Source organism: Lissotriton helveticus, chromosome 4_1, assembly GCF_964261635.1.
Source record: "Lissotriton helveticus chromosome 4_1, aLisHel1.1, whole genome shotgun sequence".
Taxonomy (NCBI): domain Eukaryota; kingdom Metazoa; phylum Chordata; class Amphibia; order Caudata; family Salamandridae; genus Lissotriton; species Lissotriton helveticus.
Window position 1 is genome coordinate 708,287,035 of NC_136063.1, and position 26,017 is coordinate 708,313,051.

Consider the following 26,017-nt stretch of genomic DNA (forward strand, 5'->3'; position numbering starts at 1 on the left):
TTGTGCCCACGCATAACCCCCCCCCCCCATAATCTGGGCCTTCCTAATAACATCCGTATACTTAAACATAGCTACTGACCGCTCAGGGAACTTCTCGCATTACACACTGGCATAAATGAGGAAAGCCGCAGTCCAGTTTCCTATTTTGAGAGGCACCTTAGGCCTCTTCTGGAGCTCATACTCCTCCTCTTTTTAACCTTCCTTCGCCCTCACTTCCCTGTGCAGGAGTTTCAGTATCTCCACATACTCCCCTTTCCATATACGCTCCTTAGTAGTCAACATCGGATGCGCCCCCAACGGCTTTGTGACCCCCATGTATGGTAAACGTTTGACCTTTAACTCCTTACTCTCCACCTTCACACCTGCTTCTCCCGTCGTGTCGCCTCCCCCGGGCGACAGCCCCACCCACCGTGCTCCCTGTTGTCCCCGAGCCCCTTGCTCACGGCTTCCTCTTTTCCCAAGGGCCCGCACCCGTGCCATCCTTGTCTCCCCAGACACCTTACCTGCAGACCCTGCCATCACTTCATCAGGTCCAACCCCAATGTCAGCCACATACGTCCCCTTCCGTAACCTGTGCCCCCCCCCCCCCCACTTCCACCGATACCATAAGAGAGGCTGCACTGGCCGCCTTTTTACATAGATCATAAATCAATTCCACATCCCTAGCACAACTAGCCCTTCCGGCCAGCGGCGCAGACTGCACCCTTTTCTTAACATTAAACACAACTTTTGCGTCACTCCTTTTCTGATGTTGGTCCCCAAGCCGTGGCGGCCCTGTGGGTGTAGGGGCCGGCGAGCCCACTGTGGGCCTACTTCTGCCGGCCGCCACCCGAGGCTCAGCCCTCTCTTCTTCACCTTGGTGCCAGCGGGCCGTCCCCAGCCCTGCCAAGTCTGGAGCCCCGCGTCTCCTGAAAAACAAATGGAAGGACTGGTTTGCTGGGCCCCACTATCTTCTACCCGCCGCACACCCACCCCCAAAGCGCTGGCCACCCACGGCCTACCGACCACGCTAAGGACCACCACCTCTCCCCCATCCTCCTCGTCCTCGCCAGACCACCTGCCCCAGACCCAGGTTCTTCAGAGGAACCCCCCTCACCCCAAGTCCCCGCACCTGCCACTCCCCCGCCCCCCTCTCCGCTGCACCCCCGTCCCTTCCCACCACAGGGACCTGGAACCGCCCCCCTCCCTCTCCCCTGTACACCCCCCTACCCCCTGGGCGTCCCTAACCCCTTCCGCCCATGACTCGAACACATCCAGCCCCCCCAGTCTCTCTAGCTGCCCTCTGACTCCAGCAATAACAGGGTCGAGCCCCTTATCTCCGACCTCCAGACCCCACTCCCCCCAGCCTCATTCTCCTCCAGAGCCCCCTCCGCCCCACCCGCACCAGGCCCACTGCATCCCCCTCCATTGTCACCTCATCCCACGCCCCCCCCCATCCACCTATGCCCTTGGGCAGCCAAACCTGCAACTTTCTTCCCCACAGGCCTAACAGGGGCCTCCCTCTTCCCGCGTGGGCGGCCCCTGGCCGTGTGTGCTCGAGGCGGTGAGGGGCTCTCCTGCCTCCCCGTGCGCCCGCCTCTGCCCCTCTATACGAGGAGGCCCGGTCCTCGCCGTCAATATCCCCGGGCCCCACCGCCACCCCTCCGCGACCACTCCTGGTCTCCCGGAGCGTTCTACAATATCTATTTCCAGTGGCGGGGAGACGCACACAGTGCTGCCCCGCCGAGATGACCTCCCCCCAGCCACCCGCGCAACCACCATGCTCGCGAAAGGGGCCCGGGCCTCTCTGACCACATCCCTGGGCTCCGCCCCTGCCTCCCTCCCCACCGTGACGGCTCCGGATGCAACGGAGCTGTCGGATACACCCACAGACAGTGGCGGGGAGACTCACGAAGCGCTTCCCCACCGAGTTTTCTTCCCGCCAGCCGCTCGCTCACCCGCCTCCCCGTGGCCCGACCCAACATCCCCCAGGGCCGCGCTCCCTGCATACGCGCGGCCCTGATTTCTCACCTGATTTCTGGGTGCCTTGCGTGGTGGCGAGCAAGCCATAACGGCGCCACCAAGCCAGCCGACGCGCGCCTCATGGGGTGCGCCCCACCCTGGGGGCCCACCAACAAATACTTCCGGCCCGCCTCGCTAAGTAGGGAAATGGCCTCAAGAACCCGTAAATCTTCCCCAGCCATAATGGTACTGCAGCAAACCAACCTCAAACAACAGGCCTCAGCCAATGTGAACCGACAAAAAACCTACAGCTAACGCGCTCCCAGCCACCAGGTCACCAGAACCTAAAATGGTGGCTGGGCTGGCGCTTACAACCTCTAAATAGCTTTGGGCTATCTTTTGAATTTGGGCTACATTTGGGCTAGTCCCAAAGTAGTCCAAGGCCACAAAATAGCCGCGCCTGTCTGGCCCCACCCCCTCCCAATCTGACCGGGGGCAGACCTCGCGGTGCGCGGCTGTCTCCCCAACCCCCTTTGTCGAGCACATTTCACCCACCAGATCTGGCGCCGCAGTTCCATGTATAATATCAAAATAGAATTGAGTGAAATAAAACAGAACAAGCTCTTTGTTGTGTTGTTCTTTTCTCCCACCACTGTTTTATCCATCAGTATTAGCTCCCCAAATATAAACTAAAATGCAGACCAACATGACTGAACCGTATTTTAGACTTAACCTCAGGAGTCAGCGTTTTGTAATATCTCATAATGAAATGCAGATACTGTGCGCCTCTTTTATTTGAGAGGATCCTGGAATGCAAGGTTTACAAATTACGTCATACTGCGCCATCTTGAAAAACCGTTTAAGCACAAAATATAGCTCAGGTTTATTTACAGTACAATCGATGAACAGCGTATTTACTGTGATGAGAAAGATTCAAGCACATACAAGGCCTGCTCTTGCTGTAATGCCGGTTGTTAATCACTTCTTATAACTTCTCTGTTATGTCTTTCCAGGTGGAAGCATATTTCTGTCCCTTCCTCAGACGCTGTACAACATATTCATGTAAGTGTGTCTCAAGTGGCTGGCTTGTAAGCATTTGACATACCGTTACATTCGCAACCTTTAAAAGGGTCCTCGCCAGGCATAATTGTTAAATCAGGTGGACGCTTGGGGAAACTAAAGCCATTTAATAATCACATGTGCAAGCTGGAAGCAGTACACTACTACACATTTATTACATGTCATTAACTCGCCAGCATGAGTGCGTGGATCGCTTTACCTGTAAATCACATTCAAGGGGTGGAATTTAAGGCGTTTCTAGGTGTTCCACTATGTGGTTACATAAGGAGTGTATGGCCATTCACAAACTACTACCATTACTTACCTGAGCCGTGAGCTGCCGTAACTCGTTTCCAGGATGGGAAGGGAAATGAATCACCCCCAGATTTGTTGAGGATGTGGGAGATGGGGTTTCTCCACAAGGATTTTTTTCCCCCATGGTGAAAAAGGGAAACAACGTTATGCATTTGCATTTGGGGAATCCGTTCCCCCTTAAAGAGTTCTCCCCCAGAGTGAATGCATCCCCAACAAGGAAATGATGTGATACCTCAAAGCCCAACTTTCTATTTGGATTCATTGGGAGATCTGTAAATTCCCAAAATTTGTGAAACTACAGCCAGGTGTAGATTTTAAAAACTGAGTATACTTTTACTACTCTTTTGTGATCAGACCCCTATATTTCTAATTTATCCTTGTTGCTCTTATGTTCAACGTTCAAGGAACACTTTACCATGCCCCTATGTAATTGCTGCTGCTCGATGTTAATGTATACTCCTTTTTCACATTGTACTTGTATCTTCAGTAGTATATACTACGCTACTTTGGCAAACCTGGCAGCCACTAGCTCATGTAGTCACTGGAATAAACAAAAGTCAAGAACAATAAAATGGGATCTTGAAAGAAACACAAAAGGCCATCCCACGAAAGCCATTTTTATTTCAATATTAATCATGAATGAAGCAACAGCACTGGAGACTTTGTACAGAAAAAGACAAACAAACGCAGTCAGTTGTATATCAGATTACCAGGGGCAAAATCATTAATTCACAAGAATGAGAATAGCAGAACACTGACAACCACTATATCATCAAGGTATATACATAATAAAGTATAGATTTATTGTTTTTAACTCCACGTCTACTTATCGTGGCAAAATATATCCTCAAGATAAATGTGGAGATAATATTATCAAATCTGCAGTTAGCAAGGCGTGGCCAACAGCATGACCGGTTAGGACGTCCTAACGCGGAGCTCCTGCAGAGCTGCCTCACGATCCGACGATACACTCACTTGCACCATCCCCAAAAAAGACGGCGGAGAGTCCAAAGGTGCCCTGCACTAGATGGTGACAAGAAACTAGAGAAATTTTGGCGTTCCGGTGGAGAAAATAGCTCCGGATTCACCCGCTCGTGCGCCCGACTGCACTAAGATGGCGGTGGCCAGCACCCGATTGAGCTGGACACGGTGTAGGCGGAATCCTCGCTTCGCTGCTTAAGGCTGCCAAGAGTGGGTGACAGACAGGAGAGCCCGAACATCCCACGCAGACCCCGGTGTCGGCCCCTCTCCCCCGGCGGATACCGCAAACCGAGTGAAAGCCTGCACCAAGATGGCGCCCGGAGTCGCGGTGGAGCTCCGACGGTGCTGAGAAGCGGGATCCGGGTCCCCGTCTTGCTGACGCAGAGAGAGCGGTGGTGGCAAGGGATTTAGTGGAGCGCGGCTGCACTCTTGGGAAGCGCTGCGAACTGCACCTCCGCAGCCGACGAAACACCCTGGACACGAGGGGCCGCACATACCCGGACCACTGTGCATCGGGCTGCGAGACGCCGGTGGCTCCCCCCCGCCCCTCCCCCCCTCCCGCTGTCGGATCCCTGCATAGGTCTGGCCCCCCCTGAGGGAAACAAGTCACCCAAAACAGAAGACAGAAAAGGAGGGGAACGCTCGCCGGTGGGGAGACCACAGCGACCGGGGGAGAGACAGGCTGGGCCCGAGATCTCTACGAGCTACTAGACACCTCCGTGGACACACTCCCGAGGACTAGGTGTTGGAAGGGCAGCGGTGGTGCGCGGAAATAGGCCCGGAGTCATCAGGGAACGGCCGTGCTCAGTGGGCTTTGATGTAACATATGGACCAGCGTTCTATCTCCACTGAGTCGGCCGGCGGGGGGACTGTAACGGCAGCTACGACGAGGGACTGCGAAGTCAGAATAGACGCACACAGATCCGCATGAGGCTGCCGAACGCCTGGGCGTCACTGGAGACTGCCAGCACGCATCACCACGCAGTGTCTACGGGGGTGCGGGACGACTGAGAAGCGAAAACCAAGACTAAAGGTGAGCGGTCTAGGACTGTGGCCTATGTGGGGGTCTGCGCCGAGGGGAGAACGCACTGCTGGACTACTGTGGTGCCGCCCCCCCCCACCCCCACCCCGTGCTGCAGATCATTGCCTGGTCCCGGCCGCTTTCGGCGGCTGTGGCGGGGAGCTAACGACGAGGACGGCAGACGCCGCGCAGGAGGGTCGCCCGGTGTTACCGCGAAGGAGCTCTTGGAGCAACAACTAGGAGGAATGGCCGTACCCGGTGGCTCGAATGGGGTGGTGGACTGACACCCAGCCAACTGAGTGAGGATTGGTTGCCCACAGGCCGTTGCGGTGGCGCAGATGGGAGCATAGCCGGGCGGACACCGGTTCCACGATCCATCGCAGTAAGAAGTGACGCACCTCACGGGGCCATTGGCGCTGGGCAGGTGAGCCGCGGAGGTCTGGGACACCGGACTGCGGCGGGTGTTGGACCCCGGGACGCGACCGGCAATGGGGAAGAAGGACCCGACTCCCAGGCCGCCGAAGCAGGGGCCCATGGACAACTTTGCGGCACCCAAACAACTGCTAGAGGCCCTTCCTGCGCCCTCGGGGGTGCGGACCGACACTAACCTCCTGCTGGAAGCCATTCAGGCGTCCAGGGCGGACATCCAGGAGTCACGGGCGGCGTTGGAGGTGAAAATCGGGGAAGTTGGATCTGAGGTGACACTGCTCCGACAGGACTTCCGAAAACTGTCAGATAGGGTGACGGCGACCGAAACCAGGATTGGCGAAAATGACGACGCCATAATCACCCTGAAGAAAGACATGGCGGAGCTGCAGGCGTCACACCGACAACTGATGTGGGAGGTGGACGATGCCGAAAACAGGGCGAGACGCAACAACCTGCGCTTCGTAGGTTTTAGAGAAGGAATCGAGGAAGGGAGCATGACCGCGTTTCTACGCACCTGGCTAAAGGAGACCTTCCCCACTGCCCAGTTCTCCCCGTGCTTCATCATCGAGAGGGCGCATAGGGCCCACCTGGCAAAACCACCCGAAGGAGCAAGACCGAGACCGGTTATTGCGCGTTTTCTAAATTTTGCGGACAGACTTAATCCTGCGGGAGGCGAGACAAAAGGGTGAGATCCGCCTGGAGAACACGACGATAATGGTCTTCCCGGACTACAGCCAGGAGGTTCAGAGACAACGTCGCTTCTTCGACGCTGTGAAAGCAAAGCTGAGGACACTAAATATTTCCTACATGCTCCTCTTCCCGGCGAAGTGCTCTATAAGGACAAGTCTATCTTTTTCACCCACCCGGAGGACGCCTGGCAATGGCTCGAAGAGCGCCCTATCCTTAACAGTAGGGAGGCCGCGGGGCGAGAGGAGCTGGGCAGAGCACTACGGCAAAGATCTCAGTGGGAACAGCCGAAACCACAAAGGCGGAGGCCGAGTAGGGTGAAGAAGCACGCACCGGCGACGCCATACAGAGGTCGTGACTTAGGTCGGGTGCGGAGAGGACGCTCAGAGTCGCCAGGATCACCCTCAGGAGCAGGATCCAGGTTCAGCTGCCTCCGGACAACATCAGATCGGAGGGCGATGACGAAGAGGAGCTGGGGAGCCGAGCATCTGGGGGGGAGGAGGAGGAGAGAACACAGGACTCTGCCCATCCGCTGGCAGTGGCGATCCGCCATGGCGATCCGCCATTTGGAGCAGGATGCTCCGGAGCTGAACAATGCTCTAGCGACTGATACACAAGACTCCCATTCATGATCGGGGGTGCACCTGGTCTCTAGTGGTGGCAGCCCGGCACGGAGAAGCACGCAAGTTGACACGCCCTCTTGTTTTAACATGTTCTATTGTGTGTTTTCCCTGTTAGTTCTCTGAAGGGAGGGATGGGTGGGTGGGCGACAGGCCTACTCCTGCGGACAGTTCTGTCCTGTGTTAGGATGCAACTGGATGGGGAGGGAGGTGGGGAGGGGGGCGGGGCAAAGGGTTATCACGTTGATTCAATTTGGGGAATGGGGGGGAAAGTTGGGGGGGGGGACAATAGTTGGGGAGAGGCAGCGAAACACTTTGAACCTCCACACCTCACATGCATGCCAGAGATTCACTGCAGTTGGTTACCGCTTTTTTGAATGGCGAGTACCGTAGGCACTCCACAGGAGGGGGGTAGGGGAATAACCATCCTGACATGGAACGTTAATGGACTGGGCTCCAAAGTTAAGAGGGGTTTGGTAAATGCCTACATTAAAAGGGTAGACCCAGATGTCACCTTACTGCAGGAAACCCATCTCAAGGGGACCCAGTGTGCCTTCATTGCTAGGGGTAGACATAGAGTTCTGGCTCATGCGGGATACACCTCCTACTCCAGAGGGGTGGCGGTCATCATAAAAAAAACCTCCCCATTCTGTGTTACGCGTACCTGGTTAGATGCTCAGGGGACATATGCTGGGGTGCAGGGGACCTGGAATAGGAGCACGTACACGCTACTTTCGATATATGCACCGCCCAAATTACAGGCACGAACACTTACAGCGTTGGCTAATATCCTACTAGACACTGCAGACACAATACAGGTGGTGGGAGGCGACTTCAATGATGTTATGAGTGTAGCTCAGGATCGTTCAGGGGAGTCAGATAGGGAGGGGCATCAGACCGCACTATCCCGCCAGATGGCTACTTTGGGCCTCACTGATGTCTGGAGATGGCTACACCCAACACGACAGGTCTTCTCCTACTATTCTGGGGCACACAGGGTGTTCTCACGCCTAGACTATATTTTCATGTCCCGACAATACCTGAATAAGGATGACACGGCGGAATATAAGGTCAGGGGTATATCTGACCACTCGCCGTTGCTAGCCAAGGTAGGGCGTACACGGGGCACTACGGGAGGCTCCGGCGCCTAGCAGCCTGGGACCTGCAAAACGCAGCCATACTACGAGGTATTAGGGCGGACATCAAGGTCTATGTTGCCGACAACGAAGGTTCGGTGGAGTCTAGTGTCACCTTCTGGGAAGCCATGAAGCCGGTTCTGCGCGATAGAATACAGGGTAGACTGGGAGACGAACGGCGTAGACTCCAGGCTGAGGTCTCGGCCTTGGAACGGACGGTCCTAGGGTGGGAGAGCGAGTATCAGGCCTCTAAACGGGTCGGGACACTCAGAAAACTCCTTGACGCCCAGAGGCAATACCGAGAGTTGGTAACCAACGAGGCGAAGACCCAAGCCCTTGCCACACTCCATCGTCTTTATGACGTGGGAGACAAGTCCGGCAAACTCTTAGCGTGGCTCAGTAAAAAGGAGCGTGCGGCTCGGTGGGTAGATAGTGTACGCGGAGCGGACGGGACACTAGCTATTACGGACACGGGAATAGCTGAAGCGTTTGCGACCCATTATGAGCAGTTCTACACAGCTAGAGACCTGGCATCCTGCGAGGAAGCGCTACAGTACATGGAGCAGATAGACCTGCCGGTGCTGTCCTCGGAGGCTAGGGCGGACTTGGAGGCGCCTATAACGACCAACGACATAGGGGAGGCCATTGCCAAGCTGAGGCCGGGCAAAACACCAGGCCCGAATGGGTTCCCGGACGAGTTTTTTAAGCGCTCTTCAGACCTCTTAACGCGACACCTTAAGGCCCTCTTTATCGGTGCGTACCAGGAGGGGGAACTCCCCCCAGACCTCGCCCTGGCGACGATTGTCCCGATTTATAAGGAGGGCAAGCCGAGGGACGACTGTGCCTCCTACCGCCCAATCTCCCTCCTTAACACGGAGGTGAAGTTGTTAGCAACCATCTTGGCGGCCCGCCTCAGGGCGGTTATTCCAGACCTCATACATCCAGACCAATCTGGCTTCTTGCCAGATAGGGCGACTAAATTGAATCTCAGACGCACTCATAATTGGCTACAGGAAGTGCGGGGGCGAGATGAACCTCACTGGTTCCTTTCCTTGGACGCCGAAAAAGCTTTCGACGCAGTGCATTGGCCATTCCTTACTGCAGTCCTCCACAGGTTTGGTTTTGGACCGAACTTTGTGAAATGGGTCCACCTCCTATACTCCACCCCGAAAGCTAGGGTGCGGGTGAACCAGACGCTCTCATGCGAGTTCCAGATCCAGAGAGGCACCCGCCAGGGTTGCCCCCTGTCCCCCCTCCTCTTTACACTCACTATAGAAATACTAGCGGCACGGATCCGACAGAACGCGGATATCTTTGGTTCTACATGCACTGACACCAATCCGACACAAGAAAAGATCTCACTTTACGCAGACGATGTCCTGCTATATATCACAAAACCAGAGCCCACCATCCCGGCGCTATTCCGGGAGCTAGAGCATTATGGGCGACAGGCGGGCCATAGCATTAACTGGCATAAATCAATTCTTTTTGACCCGGGGGGGACGGGACCAGTGGGGGAGCCTACCAGACAGGCTGTTGACGACGGCTGATGGTTTCCAATACCTAGGAATTTACATAACCCTGGATAAGACCGTATCCTTCCAAAGGAACCTGGAACGGATCATGCGGAATGCAGTGGCGGATATGGACCGCTGGAGACAGCTCCCACTCACACTCCTTGGCCGAGCGGCCATGTATAAAATGATAACCCTACCAAAACTCCTCTACGCATTACAGAACGAATACTACCCACTCCCGACGGTGACCTTCGCGAAGATCCATGCAGACTTACGCTCCTTTCTGTGGCTAGGCAAACCTCTCAGGGTGGCCTTGGCTACACTCCAGAGACACCAGTACAGTGGGGGGATCTCGCTACCTAATCTGGAGGCCTATTATTGGGCGGAACACCTGATACCCATTAACGACTGGCTGCACGCCCCGGCGGACCACCCGACGTACGCCCTGGAGAGAATCAAACTGTCATCAAAGCACATAATGTGCTACCTTTATGGTGGAGTTGGAGGAGCCCCGCTCCTCCCGGCGACGTCCCTCACGCTCGCCGCATGGAGTAAGGCCACTAAACGTATGGGGTGGGACAAGAAGCCCATGCGACAGACCCCGTTGTGGCACTGCCGCTGGCTGACTGAACTGAACAAATTACGCGGCTTTCAAAGGTGGGACGACATCGGCATCTCCACCATAGGGGATGTGATAGCCAAGGGAGAGCTGAAGTCCTTCCAGGCTCTTAAAACTGAGTTTGGTCTCCACAACACACAGCATTTCAAGTACATTCAACTGAGACATGCATGGCGAGCCCAAAATATCACGCTTGTCGACATCCCAGAATATGCCCCGTTAGAGGGACGGCTTCTCCAGGAGCAGATACCGGGGCAGGCGGTTTCCTTAACCTACAAAACCTTGAAGAACAATATGCTGGGAGACCTGGCGACACTTAGAGAGAGGTGGGAGGAGGAGGTGGGTGAGATGGAGGATCTAGATTGGGAAATTTTACTCACGCATCCCCGGGAGGTGGCGATTAAATCGAGATTGCGTCTTATTCAATTTAACGTGCTCCATAGAACCTACTATGATAGACTGAGACTTTGTAAAATGGGGAAGGTAGATGACCCGCGGTGTCTCAGATGCCGCCAAGGGGATGGGGATTTTTTCCACACGATCTGGGCATGTGACGTAATCCAAACCTATTGGACACAGGTCTTCAGGGAGTTGGAAGACGTTTTGGGGGCACCGATCCCCCGGGACCCCAAGCTGGCACTGCTAGGCATGACCACGGAGGTGGATTTGACACGCCCACTCACAATTTTCCTTGTCCTAGCCCTGGTGGTCGCGAAAAGAGACATCGCTAAATATTGGGGGGCTCCGGAACCCCCGGGTCTAGAGGAATGGCGAAGGGGATTGGACTTGTATATGGCAGCCGAGAGGGTGACTTACAAGGCGAGGGGGTGCCCCAAGAAGTTTCGAAAAGTTTGGTCCAAGTGGCGACACCATCAGGGGTTGGAGGGAGGGGTGTAGGGGAAAGGGATCTAAGTACGGGTCACGGCGCAAATTTTGACACTAATGGTTTGGATGAGATGCAATGATATGGACAAGATGGGTGCCTCCGGGCACGGGGTATTCGAATCTCCGAATTATGAAGTGATCTTTGAACTTTAGGGGGGGGGGGGGGAAGAAGTGAAATTGCTGCTGTCTTCTTGCCTGTAATGTTGAGTTTGAAAAATGCAAACAAAAATAATTTTAAAAAAATCAAAAAAAAATCTGCAGTTAGCAATGTAAATTTACATTAATGATGGAGCGGTAGTTGATATTCAGTTGTTGATATTCTTTTTTTTCACAACTCAATTTTATTGTTGAAGCCGATACAGATCCGACGTCCTATTGAGTGGCAGCAAAAGATAATGACAAACAGCATTGTTTTCAACATTTTCCATAATAAAATATCCGTGTTGGTGTAAAAAAACACATTACAGAGAAAGGAGAAAATAAAATTTTAACAACAAATAATAGTGCCACAACAATATCGCTGGAGGCCTCCAATGATCCAAGACATGTAGGTCGATGCAATTTAATACATACATATATTAGGTCAACATCCATAGCGTAGCAAAATACCATTAACCCAACAATTCTTCGATAGCAGAGACCGAAGGAGGTGGATCGAAGTCTAGTCCCCTGTAATCCGCCCACAGCTTCCATATCTTATAGTGTTTCTGGGGGCACCCTCTTGCTACAGCAAAAACCGGGATGACGGTGGAGACTCACACTTCCACACCCTAGCCATATCGCACTTAGCCAGCGTGAGGCCAAGAAACTGTAAGTGGAGCTTATATCTATTGCCACCTATTCCCTCAGTTATATGGAGCATGAATAGTCGAGTGTTGTTGATATTCTTATAAATTGATATTAGAATTCTATATTTTCGTAGAACACCACAACTCTTCAAGTGTAAAGGTGGTACAGACTGTTTTGAATGATGCGAACATTTTTAGGGAATAGTTTTTTTTTTGTTTTACTGGTTTTACATAGGTTTTATCAAAAAATAATATTGGCAAAATAACTTGGACCCCTGCCAACTCCGTCCCGTTTCCACACCAAGACTGTCCAACACAACTCCCAAAGGAGAGGCTGTCCAGAGGGAACAACTTCCCCTTTCAAAATGAGTTACTGACTCTCTTCAGGTGTTGGTAGCTGTTATGTGCTTTGCAACTGCAAGTGTGGCAACAAACCATTGATACATCTCATAGTGATTTGCAGTTAGGAGGGACGCCCCTTATATGCCCCATCCTGATTACAATTGGACATGAGTCTTAAACTCCCGTTTGTGATTTAGGAAGGCCTTTCTACATCACAAAAGTGTTTAAGTACATAGCAAAAACATCTTGTGGTTGTAAAACTCTCCAATTTGCGATTCGCATGAATTGTAGTTGAAAACTAGCCTTGGAAATGGGGACTAGCCTTGGAAATGGGGCCCTTAGTCTGATCTGTTATAATTGGCTAAGTACTCGAATACAGGCTAAGGTCATGTCTTGACCTCAGAAAGTATTAGCATATTCTGGTTTGTAGTTGCTTTTCTTTTTTATTTAAAAAAAAAAAAAATTATTAGCAGCACAGGTCTAAAATGTAAACAAGAACAAGCAGGTCGAGGGAAGAAACAATATAGAAACTAAAGCATAAACAGAATAGGCATTACATCAGTGATAAATTCTAATTGAATCCAATGAAGCTTAATGCAAATATCATTGCAGACATACAACAAAAATCCCAATTTATTTGCTAAATAAACTTCGGATAATGAGTAGCTTTCATTTGAAAAAAGAAAAAGACCCCCAAATCTTATCAAATTTGACTAAGGACTTAGTACCCCTGAGCCTGGCCAAAGCAAGTTCCATACAATGAATTTCGTTAAGCAGCGACCACCATTCCATAATTTGTGGAGAGTTAGGAGAGATCCAGGCACGGGCGATTATAAGTTTGGCGCATGATAACATAATAGTAATTAATGCTCTTTGTGGAGTGTTAGTAACATTAGCGTCAAGCAAGACTAAAGCTGGATTTAAGGAAAATGTGCACCCTAGTTGCAGTTTCATTATCTTATCAAAAGACGTCCAGAATTCTGATATCATGGGGCAGGTATACAGCATATGTACTAGGTCTGCTGCAGCTTACGCACACTTGGGGCATTTAGATCGATCACTGTATGTACTGTTCGAAGCCCATTTAGATATTCTTTCTGGGGTGTGGTAGAGCATGCAAGTTGTTTTAAATTGCTGCAGTCTCAGGCTTGACGAGAAAACAGCTTTGTTAATGTTACATAAGGAAATATTAATCACCGCTGGAGTAATATTACTCCCAGCAACCTACTCCATTTCTTCGCTAATGTACTACAATCAGTATTTCTATAGGAGTTAAAGCATTTATAGCATCAGCTAATTAGTGACTTATTTTCTTGCAAGTAAAGGTTGTCCCATATATTAGAGTCAGAAATATTCTGAAGTTTCATTTTTCGAATCAAAAAATCATGTATTTGCAGATACTTGAACCTCATAGAGTCTGAGACATTGTAAAGTATTTTAAGGGTTTCAAAACTCAGAAATCCTTGTGTACCATACAGATCCCCAAGTGTTTTTATTCCATGCGCCAACCAAGTACTGGTCGAACCGTCACTAAAGATTTCCGGCAGACCAGGATTTCCCCATAAAATCAGTTTAGGATGGAAAAAAGAAACATTACAGAAAACCTGGCGGTCTTAAATCTCACCCTTTTGAAATAGTTAGGGTCGTTGGTCCTCCACAGAAACAAATTAGCATCAGTATTAAACATAAACGTAAAAAAGTAAGGTTGGTTGTCTGCACTATCCGAGTTAATTAAATGTCGGAGACGTCCTATAAATGTTGCCCAGAAGTATAACTTGAAGTCCGGAAAGTTCAGCCCCCTACGTCTAGAGCCCCTTTAAGGAGAGTCATAGATCTACGAGCTTTGCGATATCCCCAGATAAAACTGCTGAAAATTCCGTCCAAATTTCTAAAGTAAGAATTACACAGTGCCAAAGGGATAGACCGAAATAAATAAAGAAATTTAGGTAGTATTATCATTCGGATGCCATTTTTTAAAAAGAGTTGTAGTAGTTTTAGCTAGACCATCATAGTTTATTTTAATTATATCCTTAGATTTGGCAGATATCTTGACCCCTAGGTATGTTGCCGTTTGACATAATCCAATAGTTACACCCCCTGGATTATGATTAGCGATTATTTGAGTTTTGTTTATATTCAATTTATATCCAGAAACGTCCCCAAATCTGCTGGCTTCTGTAGTAATGCCCTGCATCGCTTTTACAGTATCAGTAGAATAGATGGCGATGTCGTCAGCATAGGCTGTAATTTTTAATAGGTGAGGACCAAACTTAAAGGGAATAATACCGGATTGCAATTGAAGTGCATTAAGAAATGGTTCCATTGATAAGGCAAACAAAAGAGGTGGCAGGGGACACCCCTGGCGAGTTCCCCGGGCTATAGAAAAAGGAGCTGACTACAAGCCTGCATAACTAATTTTGGCCATAGGATTATCGTATAATGATTGCGTCCAGTTCAGGAATTTACCACTTAAGCCAAGGCCGGTCATCACTAACCATAGGTAATCCCACCCCACTCGGTCAAAAGCCTTCTCTGCGTCAAGCATAATCATACCCAGTGTGGTGGATCCTTATCCGCTATATCAAAGGCTGTTACCGCCATATTAATATGTGCTGCGGTGTCCCTACCCATTACAAACCCATGTTGATGTGGGCTAACTATTTTAGGTATATAAGGTGCTAAACGGGTGGCCAACACCTTAGCAAATTCTTTAGCATCCGCGTTGATTAACGAAATAGGGCGATAAGAGCCACAGTCATCTGGTGGTTCCCCTTTTTTTTTTTTTAAACTAGTTTTACCCTGTTCCAAGAACATGGGGCTTTCCCACTGTCCCCGTTATAGTTAATAACTTGGTAAAGGAGAGGTACAAGCTCCTCGACACATAACTTATATATCTCTACTGGTATAGTGTCTTCGCCAGACGCTTTCCCAGATGGCAGAGAGGAGATCGCGTGTCTAATCTCAAGTTGGCTAATATGATTAGATAGTTGTTCCAACTTGGGGAGATCGGGTTTTACCAAGAAGTAATCCAGATAGGTCTGAATGGCCGCCCCTGCCGGATGAGTTTCTGGAGTGTACAATTTTTTATAAAATATTGTAAATTGTTCTAATATTTGCGCTGGTTGATCAAGTATAGTGTTATTAGGACCACTTTTAATCAAAGTATTAGCTCTCTTGTCAGCTATTTTATAAGCTAATAACTTCCCAACTTTATCTCCGCTCTCATATTGAGTCACTTGGAATTTATGTAATTTTATGCTGCTTTTTTCCCAGAAAATAGTTTTTAGAGCCGACTTCAGCCGCCCTAGTTGTAGTTCCAGTTCCACCACATTAACAGCATGTAAGCGAAGAGCCTCCGCGAGTAACAATTCGGCTGACAGTATATCATTAATCAGTGCTTTATCTTTTTTACGGCACTCAGAATTCTGGTGGAAGAGAAACTGCTGGGTGAACCCTCGGATACTTGCCTTACAAGCATCCCATACATTAAGGCATGTCGTGGAGTTAAGGTTGAGCTCGATAAAGTCTGCAATATGTAACTTAAGTTGTGACATAAATAAAGTGTTGATAAATAAATGCCTAGGAAAAGAGAAAATTCGGGGTGTTATATGATTCCGTTCAGTGTCAAAAGATAGAAATATTGGATTGTGATCAGAATTAATTCTTGGACAAAGTTCGATAGTGCAAGTGTTCACCACTCTGTCCGGTGCCCAAACCATATCAATACGAGAGCAGAGCCTATGAGGGGCCGAATAATATGTATAACCGGGCGTTGTAGGAGAAACACAGCGCCAGACATCTTTAACATTATGTAAGCGACCTAGCTCTACAATAGCAGCCCGGGTTCTCCGCATACATTGGAAAGCGTTACTCCTCGTGCTATCAATCTGATAGTCCATTATACAATTAAAATCTCCCATAATAATTCATTCTCCTGCCCACTGCAGCAGTTACATATTCAATTGATCAAAAATAAAAGCATCATCAAAATTCGATCCATAGACTACACAGAAGACAAATTTGCTTCTTTTGATCAGTAATTGAATAATGGCCCACCTTCCGTTCTTGTCGCAAGTGGTTTTGATGATTTCTATCTTAAAGCGTTTATCTTTAAGGATGGCGACCCGCCTTATTGATGCATTAAACATAGAACAGATTATCACCTCATAACCCAAATGGCCCAGAATTTTCCTGTCTTTATAGGCAATATGTGTTTCAGATAGAAAAACAAAGTTGGGATTATGCAGGGCTAATTCTTCCCGAACCAGGCATCTTTTATTTTTACTGTTTATGCGTGCAACATTCCAGGCCAAACATTTTACTCACAACATTCAGAAAGAAAAAAAATATATACATATATATTGTCATTCTGTAAACCTGAGATACATGATGAACTTCTCTCGAGCTGCTTTAAAGACTTATCTTCCTGTGTTGCTTTTTTCAAACAGAGACTCCCCACCCCTTCTTCCCCCCAAGTCACCCCACCCCTCCTACCCCCTCCCTCCTCAGTCGAGAAGGCACCCCCCCAAAAACGCCTGCTGCCGTTGAAGTGGCAGCTACCCTAAGAAGCAGCCTGTGGCTCCACTTGATCCCTGCCCGACCGTATATAATAAAAAATAAAAAAAATTCATTCCATATAATCTCTCTTTTAGTTACAAAAATGAGGCTAATACATCCTTGGCTTCCCTTACGTCTGTGAAAAAATAAGTATGCCCTCCCTTAATAACTTTAAGTCGGGCAGGTTCCTGCAAATATGCTTGACCACCTCGAGATTTAAACTGCTCAATAAGTTTACGCAATTGCCACGTCTGTCTATAGTGGCCTTACTAAGGTCCGATCTGACAAAAAAAGACAGATCGCCTACTGTGATTGGCAGGTTAGGCCTTGCTTTTTAAGAAACAGCCTGCCTCAGCAAGTAATTCCCAAAGTGGATGAGAAATGGGCGTGGGAATTTGTTTTGTTTGTTCCTCTGGATTAATGGTAGCCTGTGGACTCTCTGTAATTGTGAATCCCAGTCCCAATCAGAGAGATCCGTAAAAGCCTTCTGTAGTAACCCTACCATGAATGCCCTCAGACCTCCCCCTTCGACCCCCTCCGGGATACCAAAAAGCCTGAGATTGGATCTCCTTTGGCGATTTTCTAAATCTTCAACCTTTAACTGCAGTGATGAACGCTGATCGTCGTGTTGACTAACCACAGTATCCATTCCTGCAGCCCCCTCCTCTATCTTAACCACTCGTTGCTGTAACTCCTCCATTCCCTGTGAGACCCCCCCCCCATCTTTGCGGTAATGTCTTGTAAGGAATTCTGTAGTTTAGTATTATCCTCTCTCAATTGTAAAAAAAATTCTTGCGCCTCCTTCCTGTGGCTAGTTAGAGTCTGTAGAATAATGTCAAGTGGCGAGTTTGCAGTTCCTTTTTCTTCTTCCATTTTTCTGCTGACACTATCCACACCTTGCGATGTCACATCAACTGGGATAACAGGTGAAGTTAGTGACCTTATACTGACAGAGGGGGTATCAGTAACCACTTCATTAGGCACAGTAGGATTATTAGGGGGGGTTTTCTCAGAAAGTGGAGCCATTTGGGAGTTTGCATCTTCTAAGGCTTCTGAAACTTCTATTGATTCGTTGGCTGAGTGTTTGGACCCTGCAGGCTCTAGCCGTACTGTAGCATTCAAGCCCGGTGAGGGCATGTGTAAAGTAATCTTTGCAAGTGAGGTATATTCTGTAAGTATGGCAAGAGATTGAGTGACATCCTGATCGGGCGGGCTTGCACCCGATAGTCTCACCGTCATGTTCTTTACCAACCCCTTGGCTTGAATCCATTTCCTGAGGGGACTTTTCTCTGCAAGGAGGGATTTCTTTACCGATGGAACTGAGTTCAGTGTAGACGTGCTCAACAGTCCCAGTGCTTTCCCTTTTTTGCTCTTTGTTTTATTCTTAAATTTAGCCTTGTCTCTCCTACCGGCTAAGTATTTGGCATTGTCTGATGGAGAACCCATTTCAGTCAAGTCCTCATACTCCTCGTTCGATGCCTCACTCTCGGCGCCTCCAATCTCCTCCACAGGCGGATTTTCGTTAGAGGGGCTGGTTACATCTGTGCCCAAAACCAGAGTCATAGCAAGAGACAGAGCTTCAATCGGGCAATCAGAGGGAACCATCATCAAGCCATCTTCTCCTTCTCTTCCTCCCTCTCCTTCTATTTCTCCAGCAGTGATTGACCCCCTCTAAGTGGGCGGGAGCATAACTGCAGCCCCATTAGCCCCATTAGAGGAACACATATTAGAAACATTTTCAGCTGCTTCTTCCCCCCAGTAGAGACTCTGGTGTCAACTTCAGCAGATTCTATGTTACATGTGTTCACAGACCCGAGTGTAGGGATAACCAACACAGGAGGTCGAAGTACCTGTTTGCCCAGAGGCGATGGGAGTATTGTTGCGGGGGCCCCCCCTCGCGATGGTGAAATCGGCTCACTTGCTGTAGTGTTAGCCGCTGCTGTAATTAATGTAGCGGTTGCTTTAACAGTCTTGGGCGTTTGGGTCACCGTGCTTGGTTTAGCGTTATTTAATACCGAGGCCGTGGCTGTAACCACCGTTGCCCCTGCTACCTCCTAGGCATTGATTTTATTAGCGATACAAAGCGATATTAGCCCTTGTCGCCCTTAAAACAATCTTAGGCGCCATCTGTGGACGCGTGCGTCGCGATAGATCCTCGTTCACCTGAGCATCCACCCGCACCTCTGACCGGTGCCGTAGTGCCAGACCAGCCGAGCACAGTCCCACCGACCAGCCGTGGGATGAGACGCCGGGCGAGCAGCAGGTAGGTCGGGAGAAGCCTCTGCATGGATCCGCATATGCCTCTGACTCTGAATCTTCACTCTTTTTCTTCGTTTTTTTTCTTTTTCCCTCCTTTCTTTGAGTTTTTATCGGTCCCCGTATAATCCATTCTCTTTTTGGAGTGAACAGGGGTCACTCATTCACATCCCCTTCGGGTTTCAGTGCTTCGTTTCACCTTCACCTTCGCCTCTAAGCGGGTCTCGCCGAAAATCTCGGTAGGTAAATCTGGTAGCTCCGGTGGCTGTTTTAAAGTTGTCTCCCTGTGTAACTCAGGATTTCATTTAGCTGGCATCAAACCTCACGCCACCGACTCCGGCAAGCTCACAATCATAGCTCAGGAAGCCATAACATAACGGTCCGGCAGGGGTTAGGGAGCTCACACTAACTGCGACTACACGGCGGCGTCCTCAGTCCGCCATCTTCTGTAGTTGCTTTTCTATTTCAGAATTTCATACTTTTGATATTCCTATATACAGATGTAGGGCATGATTAGGGAATGAAAGCAAGATAGTGACAGTAACGGAAAAACCACCAACAAAAGACGATTACCAGTCTCCTCTGGTATAGCTGTCTTATTAGATGCACACCAAGTGACAAACATGTCCCTTCCAGAGACCTCTCTGGCTCCACTGTAGGCTTTTTAAGGTTTGGAGTTAGGTTTGCCAAACATAATAGAGGATTGCCCCCCACCACTGAACTGGGATGACTGGTGTGCAACCTTATCTGGCAGAGATAATGAAAATATGTCACATTGTACACTTGGTGTGGATTTAGTGTCAGAGTTGCAAAGACATAGGCCATGACTCTATACCTTCTATAAATTTAGTGAGATACCCTTTATAAGATGGCTGACACTACAGTAGCATATGGGTCTGCGCTGAAGGCTATATTCTGATGGAAACGTCTAACCACAGATTTCTCACCTTGTGAATAGTCCCTAAACATCAGACTAGATACGGAAACTTTAATAGCACTTCTCCTGCACACCACTAGGTGGCATCACCATCCATGCAGGCTGATGTCAGTTCTTTCTTTCTACGTCATCAGACGTGGGTCCGGAGCTTTTCCCTGGTCTTTAATCCGACTTATCGTCAAAATGTATCAAGTGTGCAGAAGAAATGTCACCCCCTAAAACTAAATGCTTCAGGCCATGCAGGGACTGTCACAAACAGATGTCTGTGATGGGCCTGCATGAAGGCTGTTTTGGAGCCTGGGTTTGGACCACGACTCCAAGGCCTGAGGCGACTGTACCCAGAGAATTGCAAAGCTAAACTCTGTTACCAAGCATAACAAATCTCTGCACCATGAAGGGCCGAAATCAAAAGGCAGGTCCTGTTTCTGAAGTCCTTCCCATGGTAGGTCGTTGTTGCGGTCAAAGTCTTCTGGGAAGTCAAAGAAGAAACATAAGAAATCCAAGCAGGAAACTGACACTTCAGGGCTACTCTTGACTACAGAGACAATGTGAGGGCATCAAGGCACCTCCCAGTTTCACTCCCGATCTCCATCAGAGCTGAATCTGAGTCTGGTCCCGAAGCATCCTGACTTCCCTGATCCATCTGTGACATTGCAGCAAGTAGAATCCTTCAGGTAGGCTATGCTGTGGATCTTTGCACTATGCCAGCTCCGTCCGGCATGGTCTCAGACCCCAAGGAAACACAGGGGCCTCCAGTCTGACTTCCACTGACTGCTCTGCCCTCAGCACCACCTGTGTCCATTGGATCCACATCTGGTACAGCACTGACTTTGTTGCCTCTGTTGCATGCTTAGGCACCATCCCTGCCTTGGTCCCACTTGAATCAGTGTTGATGTTGGATGAAAATATACTATCTGTAGTGCTATCTGACTCTGTATTGAATCTGTCACAACCTTGACCAAAGTTGCTTGTGGCTTTGACTGGCAAGCAACTGCTTGGTGCCCTATAAGACTCTGATATCGTGCCCTTACCACATGGTAGGGCATAGACTCTGCATAATCTTTTTGCCACTGATTCCTAGAATGATAACTATAAGGGGGGCGATTATGTTCTGCGATAAGAGGAAGACAGTCGGTCTGAAAAGTTTCAGGATGCCAGAGGGCATGACAATTTCCCTGATACTGGCCACGTGTCTCGCCCCAGTGCCTGCCACAGATGACAGCCTATCTTTCTCTGTAGAGATGTGAAGGATGGCTGAGGTGCTAGGCTTGCATTGCCTACAATGGAAGTCAAAACTAATGTGCTAAAGTAAACGCAGCAGCATGGGCAGGCTCCAACTGAGTCCCTGTTACCTTTCAATGAAGCACTAACTGACACTCTGGGCACCTTGACTAAGCCCTGTTCAGGGCTGCCCATCAATAGACAGGTTTTCCATCAACATCACCTTGCACCTGGCAACCCAGACTTCCTGACACTACACCCCACTCCAGAGAGTCTGGCGGCACCAGTGTCCACCAGCAAGATCAACCCAAATGCTTTTCCTACCACTCCAACCAACAGTGAGTCCAATTGGCGAGAGACTTTTGGAAAAATTATTTTCGCTTCCATGAGCCTTCCTTCGAGGCCGGTGTATGCCAGCTGTCTCCTTTGCCATTATTCCCATGCTCTTTGAGGTACGGTGGCTTAAATTTATCTGGCTGTTCCGGACAACCTTCGGGCCTCTCTTAACCATGCTAATCGGGTTGACTGGAGTGCAGGAAAATGTGGAATATGTTCAGAACTGGACATGACTGATTGCCTATGATGTGCCATGGGCACCAGTGTTGAACGCCCACGCATCTTTAAAGGGCATGCATTTAATCAGATGTCACCTTTTTGAGGATAAAGTGGGCTCAGCCTTGGAGCTTTTTAAGGAGAGCAGGCCTATGGTACGTTCCTTGGGTCTTTCTGCTCCCAAAAGGCAATTGCATGATCAATTCCGATTTTGTAGGGCTTAGTCATGTTAAAAAGTAGTAAAAATTGAAAGATGGTGCCAATCCATCAATCAGGGAATTGTAAGCGTGCTACTCACCCGTGACGGTCTCAAGGCACTGGGGGGGAGGAGGGGGGGGGGGGGGTAGGGGTCCCCAGATCTGTTTAGCCGAAGAGCCAGGTCTTGAGGATCTTCCTGAAGGTGTTCAGGGAGGGGGCGCGTCTGATGTCTGCCGGTAGCTCGTTCCATGGCTTGGCTGCAATGTGAGAGAAGGATCTTCCACTTGCTCTGGCTCTGTGGATGCACAGGGTTTCGGTCAGTGCGAGGTTGGAAGATCGGAGGTTTCTTTTGGGTATGTGGAAGTTGATTCTGTCGTTGAGGTATTTGGGTCTGTTGTTGTGCAGGCATTTGTAGGTGTGAGTGAGGATTTTGAAAGTGACTCTTTTCTCCACTGGGAGCCAGTGGAGACTTCGTAGGTGTTGACTGATGTGTTTGTGTCGGGGGATGCCAAGGACGAGTCTAGCGGCGGTGTTCTGTATTGTCTGGCATTTGCGGAGTAGGGACTTACTGATGCTGGCGTAGAGTGCGTTTCCATAGTCCAGTCTGCTGGTGATGAGTGCGTGGGTGACTGTCTTCCTTGACTCAGGGGGGATCCACTTGACGGTCTTGCAGGGGATGCGGAGGGTGTTGAAGGAGCTGGAGGTGACGGCATTGATCGGTCGGTTCATAGTGAGTAATGAGTCGAGTACGATGCCGAGGCTCTTGGTGTGGTCTGAGGGGGTAGGTGGGCTTCTAAGGGCGGTCGGCCACCAGGTGTTGTCCCAAGCAGAAGGGGTGGTACCGCGGACGAGGACTTCTGTCTTCTCGGTGTTGAGCTTCAGGTAGCTGTTGGTCATCCTGACTGTAACGTCTTGCATTCCTTTCTGGAAGTTGAACTTGGCAGTGGTGGGGTCTTTGGTGAGGGAGAGAATGAGCTGGGTGTCGTTGGCGTAGGATACGATGTTGAGGCCCTATTGTCGGACGATGGCTGCGAGTGGGGCCATGTAGATGTTGAAGAGGGTGGGGCTCAGGGATGAACCCTGTAGGACTATGCAGGTGATTTTCTTGCAGTCGGAGAGGAAGGGTGGGAGTCTGATCCTTTGGCTTCTTCCGGTGAGGAATGATCGGATCCAGTCCAGGGCAGTTCCTTATTTTTGTCTGCGTCGTGTAGTCTGGCGAATAGTGTGCGGTGGGAGACGGTGTCGAAGGCCGCTGATAGGTCGAGTAGGAAGAGGGCTGCGTAGTGGCCTTGGTCCAGGACGGTGCGGATGCCGTCTGGTGCGGCGAGTAGGGCGGTCTCTGTGCTGTGGTTGCTTTGGAATCCGGATTGGGATGGGTCGAGGACGGCGTTCTCTTCAATGAATCGTGCCAGTTTCCTGTTGACTGTTTTCTCTGCAACTTTGGCTGCGAAGGGGTTGAGCGAGATGGGCCGATAGTTCTTGAGGTCGGTGGGGTCAGCTGTGAGCTTCTTGAGCAGAGCTCTGACTTCTGCGGGCTTCCAGTCCTCTGGGAAGGTGCCTGTTTTGAAGGTGGTGTTGATGGTGCGTCGTAGTTCGGGTGCGATGGCGGCCGCAGCTCTGTGGTAGATGTGAGGGAAGCAGGGGTCGGTGGGGGCCCCGGGTGGATGCTTTTCATGGTCGAGGCGGTGTCTTCGGCCGTGATTGGTGTCCAGTTGGAGATGGTAGGCTGGCTGGTGTTTCTGGGGGGCAGGGGGCAGGGGGCGGGGGGCCTTCTGTGGCGCCTGGTTGATGAAGTTGTCATAGAGGTTTTTGATCTTGAGGTGGATATAGGTTCAAAGCATGTCGCAGAAGTCTTGTGAAAGGGTGGTGTCTGTGGCTTCGCTGCGTGGGTAGGTGAATTCTTGAATGACACAGAAAAGTTCCTTGGAGCTGGCAAGGATTTTGTTGTGGATGAAGTTCCTCTTGGTGGCTCTGATCTGGTCGTGGTAATCCGTCATGGCGTCCTTGTAAGTGGTGTGGTTTTCAGTTGTCTTGGTGTTTCTCTAATTCTTCTCCAGGTGTCTGCAGGTGCATCTGGCTTCGTGGAGAGTGGTGGTGGACCAGGTGGATTTCCTGGGGCGTTGTCTGTCGGGGTTGCGCAGCTGAGGCGGGCTTGTCTGTGCAGTCAGAGATCCAGGTGTGGAGTTCTCTGGCTGCGTTGTTTGCGTTAACTTACTATTGTTTCATTTGATGCCCTAAGTGTGATGGGTATACCCAGATTTGAGACTCGTGCTCACTGCGCCACTGGAACCAAGATATACCTGGCTTAGGAACCCTATCAGGACGAAGCCAGTCCTGGGTTGCTAATGTTTCAATCCAGGAAGGACCTGCCCTGGGAAATTGGGCTGTACTGTTCCCATTGGAACAGGGTCAAGCCTCATTTATATATGGCTGTGTCCAAACTGAGGTGGAGTGGTGGCATAAAACAACGGACTGGGATGCGGCCAGAGCGATTGCAATTGGATGAGATTAATTCAAGCTTTGCACCCATCACATTTTTGTTGTTGCAGCTGAGGCCCTAAGTGTTCCCAGGTGTGGTTCTCTCAGGTGAGGGTGGAGTTAAATGGTTGTCGGTAACCTTGCTCCAGTTCCTTCGTGGGGGGCGTGGGGCTGGTTTGGGTGCCTTGGGTTTGTTGATGGCAAAGTGCTCTTGCGTTTCACTGGCAGCAGCGCCCTTATCTTTAGCGCTTGTGAATTTAAAAAGCTTGTGATTTTAAAAATTACCCGTTTTTTCTCTTGTGTAAATTTTACTTTTTGGCACTTATCCCCTGATCTTAATACTTGGCCACGCATACCCCCACCTCTGTCAGCTTACCTGCATCTTAATTGGAAACGCACCGCATTTCGCGGGTCCTTTGCCACAGTCTCGACGGCGGCCATACTGGTGAGGGGCAGACTTCGCGCGTCCCAGTCCGCTTTCTGTGTTTAAGGCGAGCATAAAGGCAGGCAAACTGCATGGCTCGCCTTTAGTTGCTCTTGCGTTTCACTGGCAGCAGCGCTCTTATCTTTAGCGCTTGTGAATTTAAAAAGCTTGTGATTTTAAAAATTACCCGTTTTTTCTCTTGTGTAAATTTTACTTTTTGGCACTTATCCCCTGATCTTAATACTTGGCCACGCATACCCCCACCTCTGTCAGCTTACCTGCATCTTAATTGGAAACGCACCGCATTTCGCGGGTCCTTTGCTACAGTCTCGACGGCGGCCATACTGGTGAGGGGCAGACTTCGCGCGTCCCAGTCCGCTTTCTGTGTTTAAGGCGAGCATAAAGGCAGGCAAACTGCATGGCTCGCCTTTAGTTGCTCTTGCGTTTCACTGGCAGCAGCGCCCTTATCTTTAGCGCTTGTGAATTTAAAAAGCTTGTGATTTTAAAAATTACTTGTTTTTTCTCTTGTGTAAATTTTACTTTTTGGCACTTATCCCCTGATCTTAATACTTGGCCACGCATACCCCCACCTCTGTCAGCTTACCTGCATCTTAATTGGAAACGCACCGCATTTCGCGGGTCCTTTGCCACAGTCTCGACGGCGGCCATACTGGTGAGGGGCAGACTTCGCGCGTCCCAGTCCGCTTTCTGTGTTTAAGGCGAGCATAAAGGCAGGCAAACTGCATGGCTCGCCTTTAGTTGCTCTTGCGTTTCACTGGCAGCAGCGCTCTTATCTTTAGCGCTTGTGAATTTAAAAAGCTTGTGATTTTAAAAATTACCCGTTTTTTCTCTTGTGTAAATTTTACTTTTTGGCACTTATCCCCTGATCTTAATACTTGGCCACGCATACCCCCACCTCTGTCAGCTTACCTGCATCTTAATTGGAAACGCACCGCATTTCGCGGGTCCTTTGCCACAGTCTCGACGGCGGCCATACTGGTGAGGGGCAGACTTCGCGCGTCCCAGTCCGCTTTCTGTGTTTAAGGCGAGTATA

At 49.9% G+C, this 26,017-nt stretch overlaps 1 protein-coding gene across 1 annotated transcript in view; it reads left to right on the top strand.

The window, feature by feature from the left end:
• The window catches only part of LOC144828052 (ethanolaminephosphotransferase 1-like), a 581,090-nt gene that overhangs the window by 333,718 nt on the left and 221,355 nt on the right, over positions 1 to 26,017 (top strand). The window contains exon 7 of the mRNA XM_078686188.1: positions 2,955 to 3,003. Within this exon, the coding sequence (XP_078542314.1) occupies positions 2,955 to 3,003 (49 nt within the window). The remainder of the gene's footprint in view (positions 1 to 2,954; positions 3,004 to 26,017) is intronic.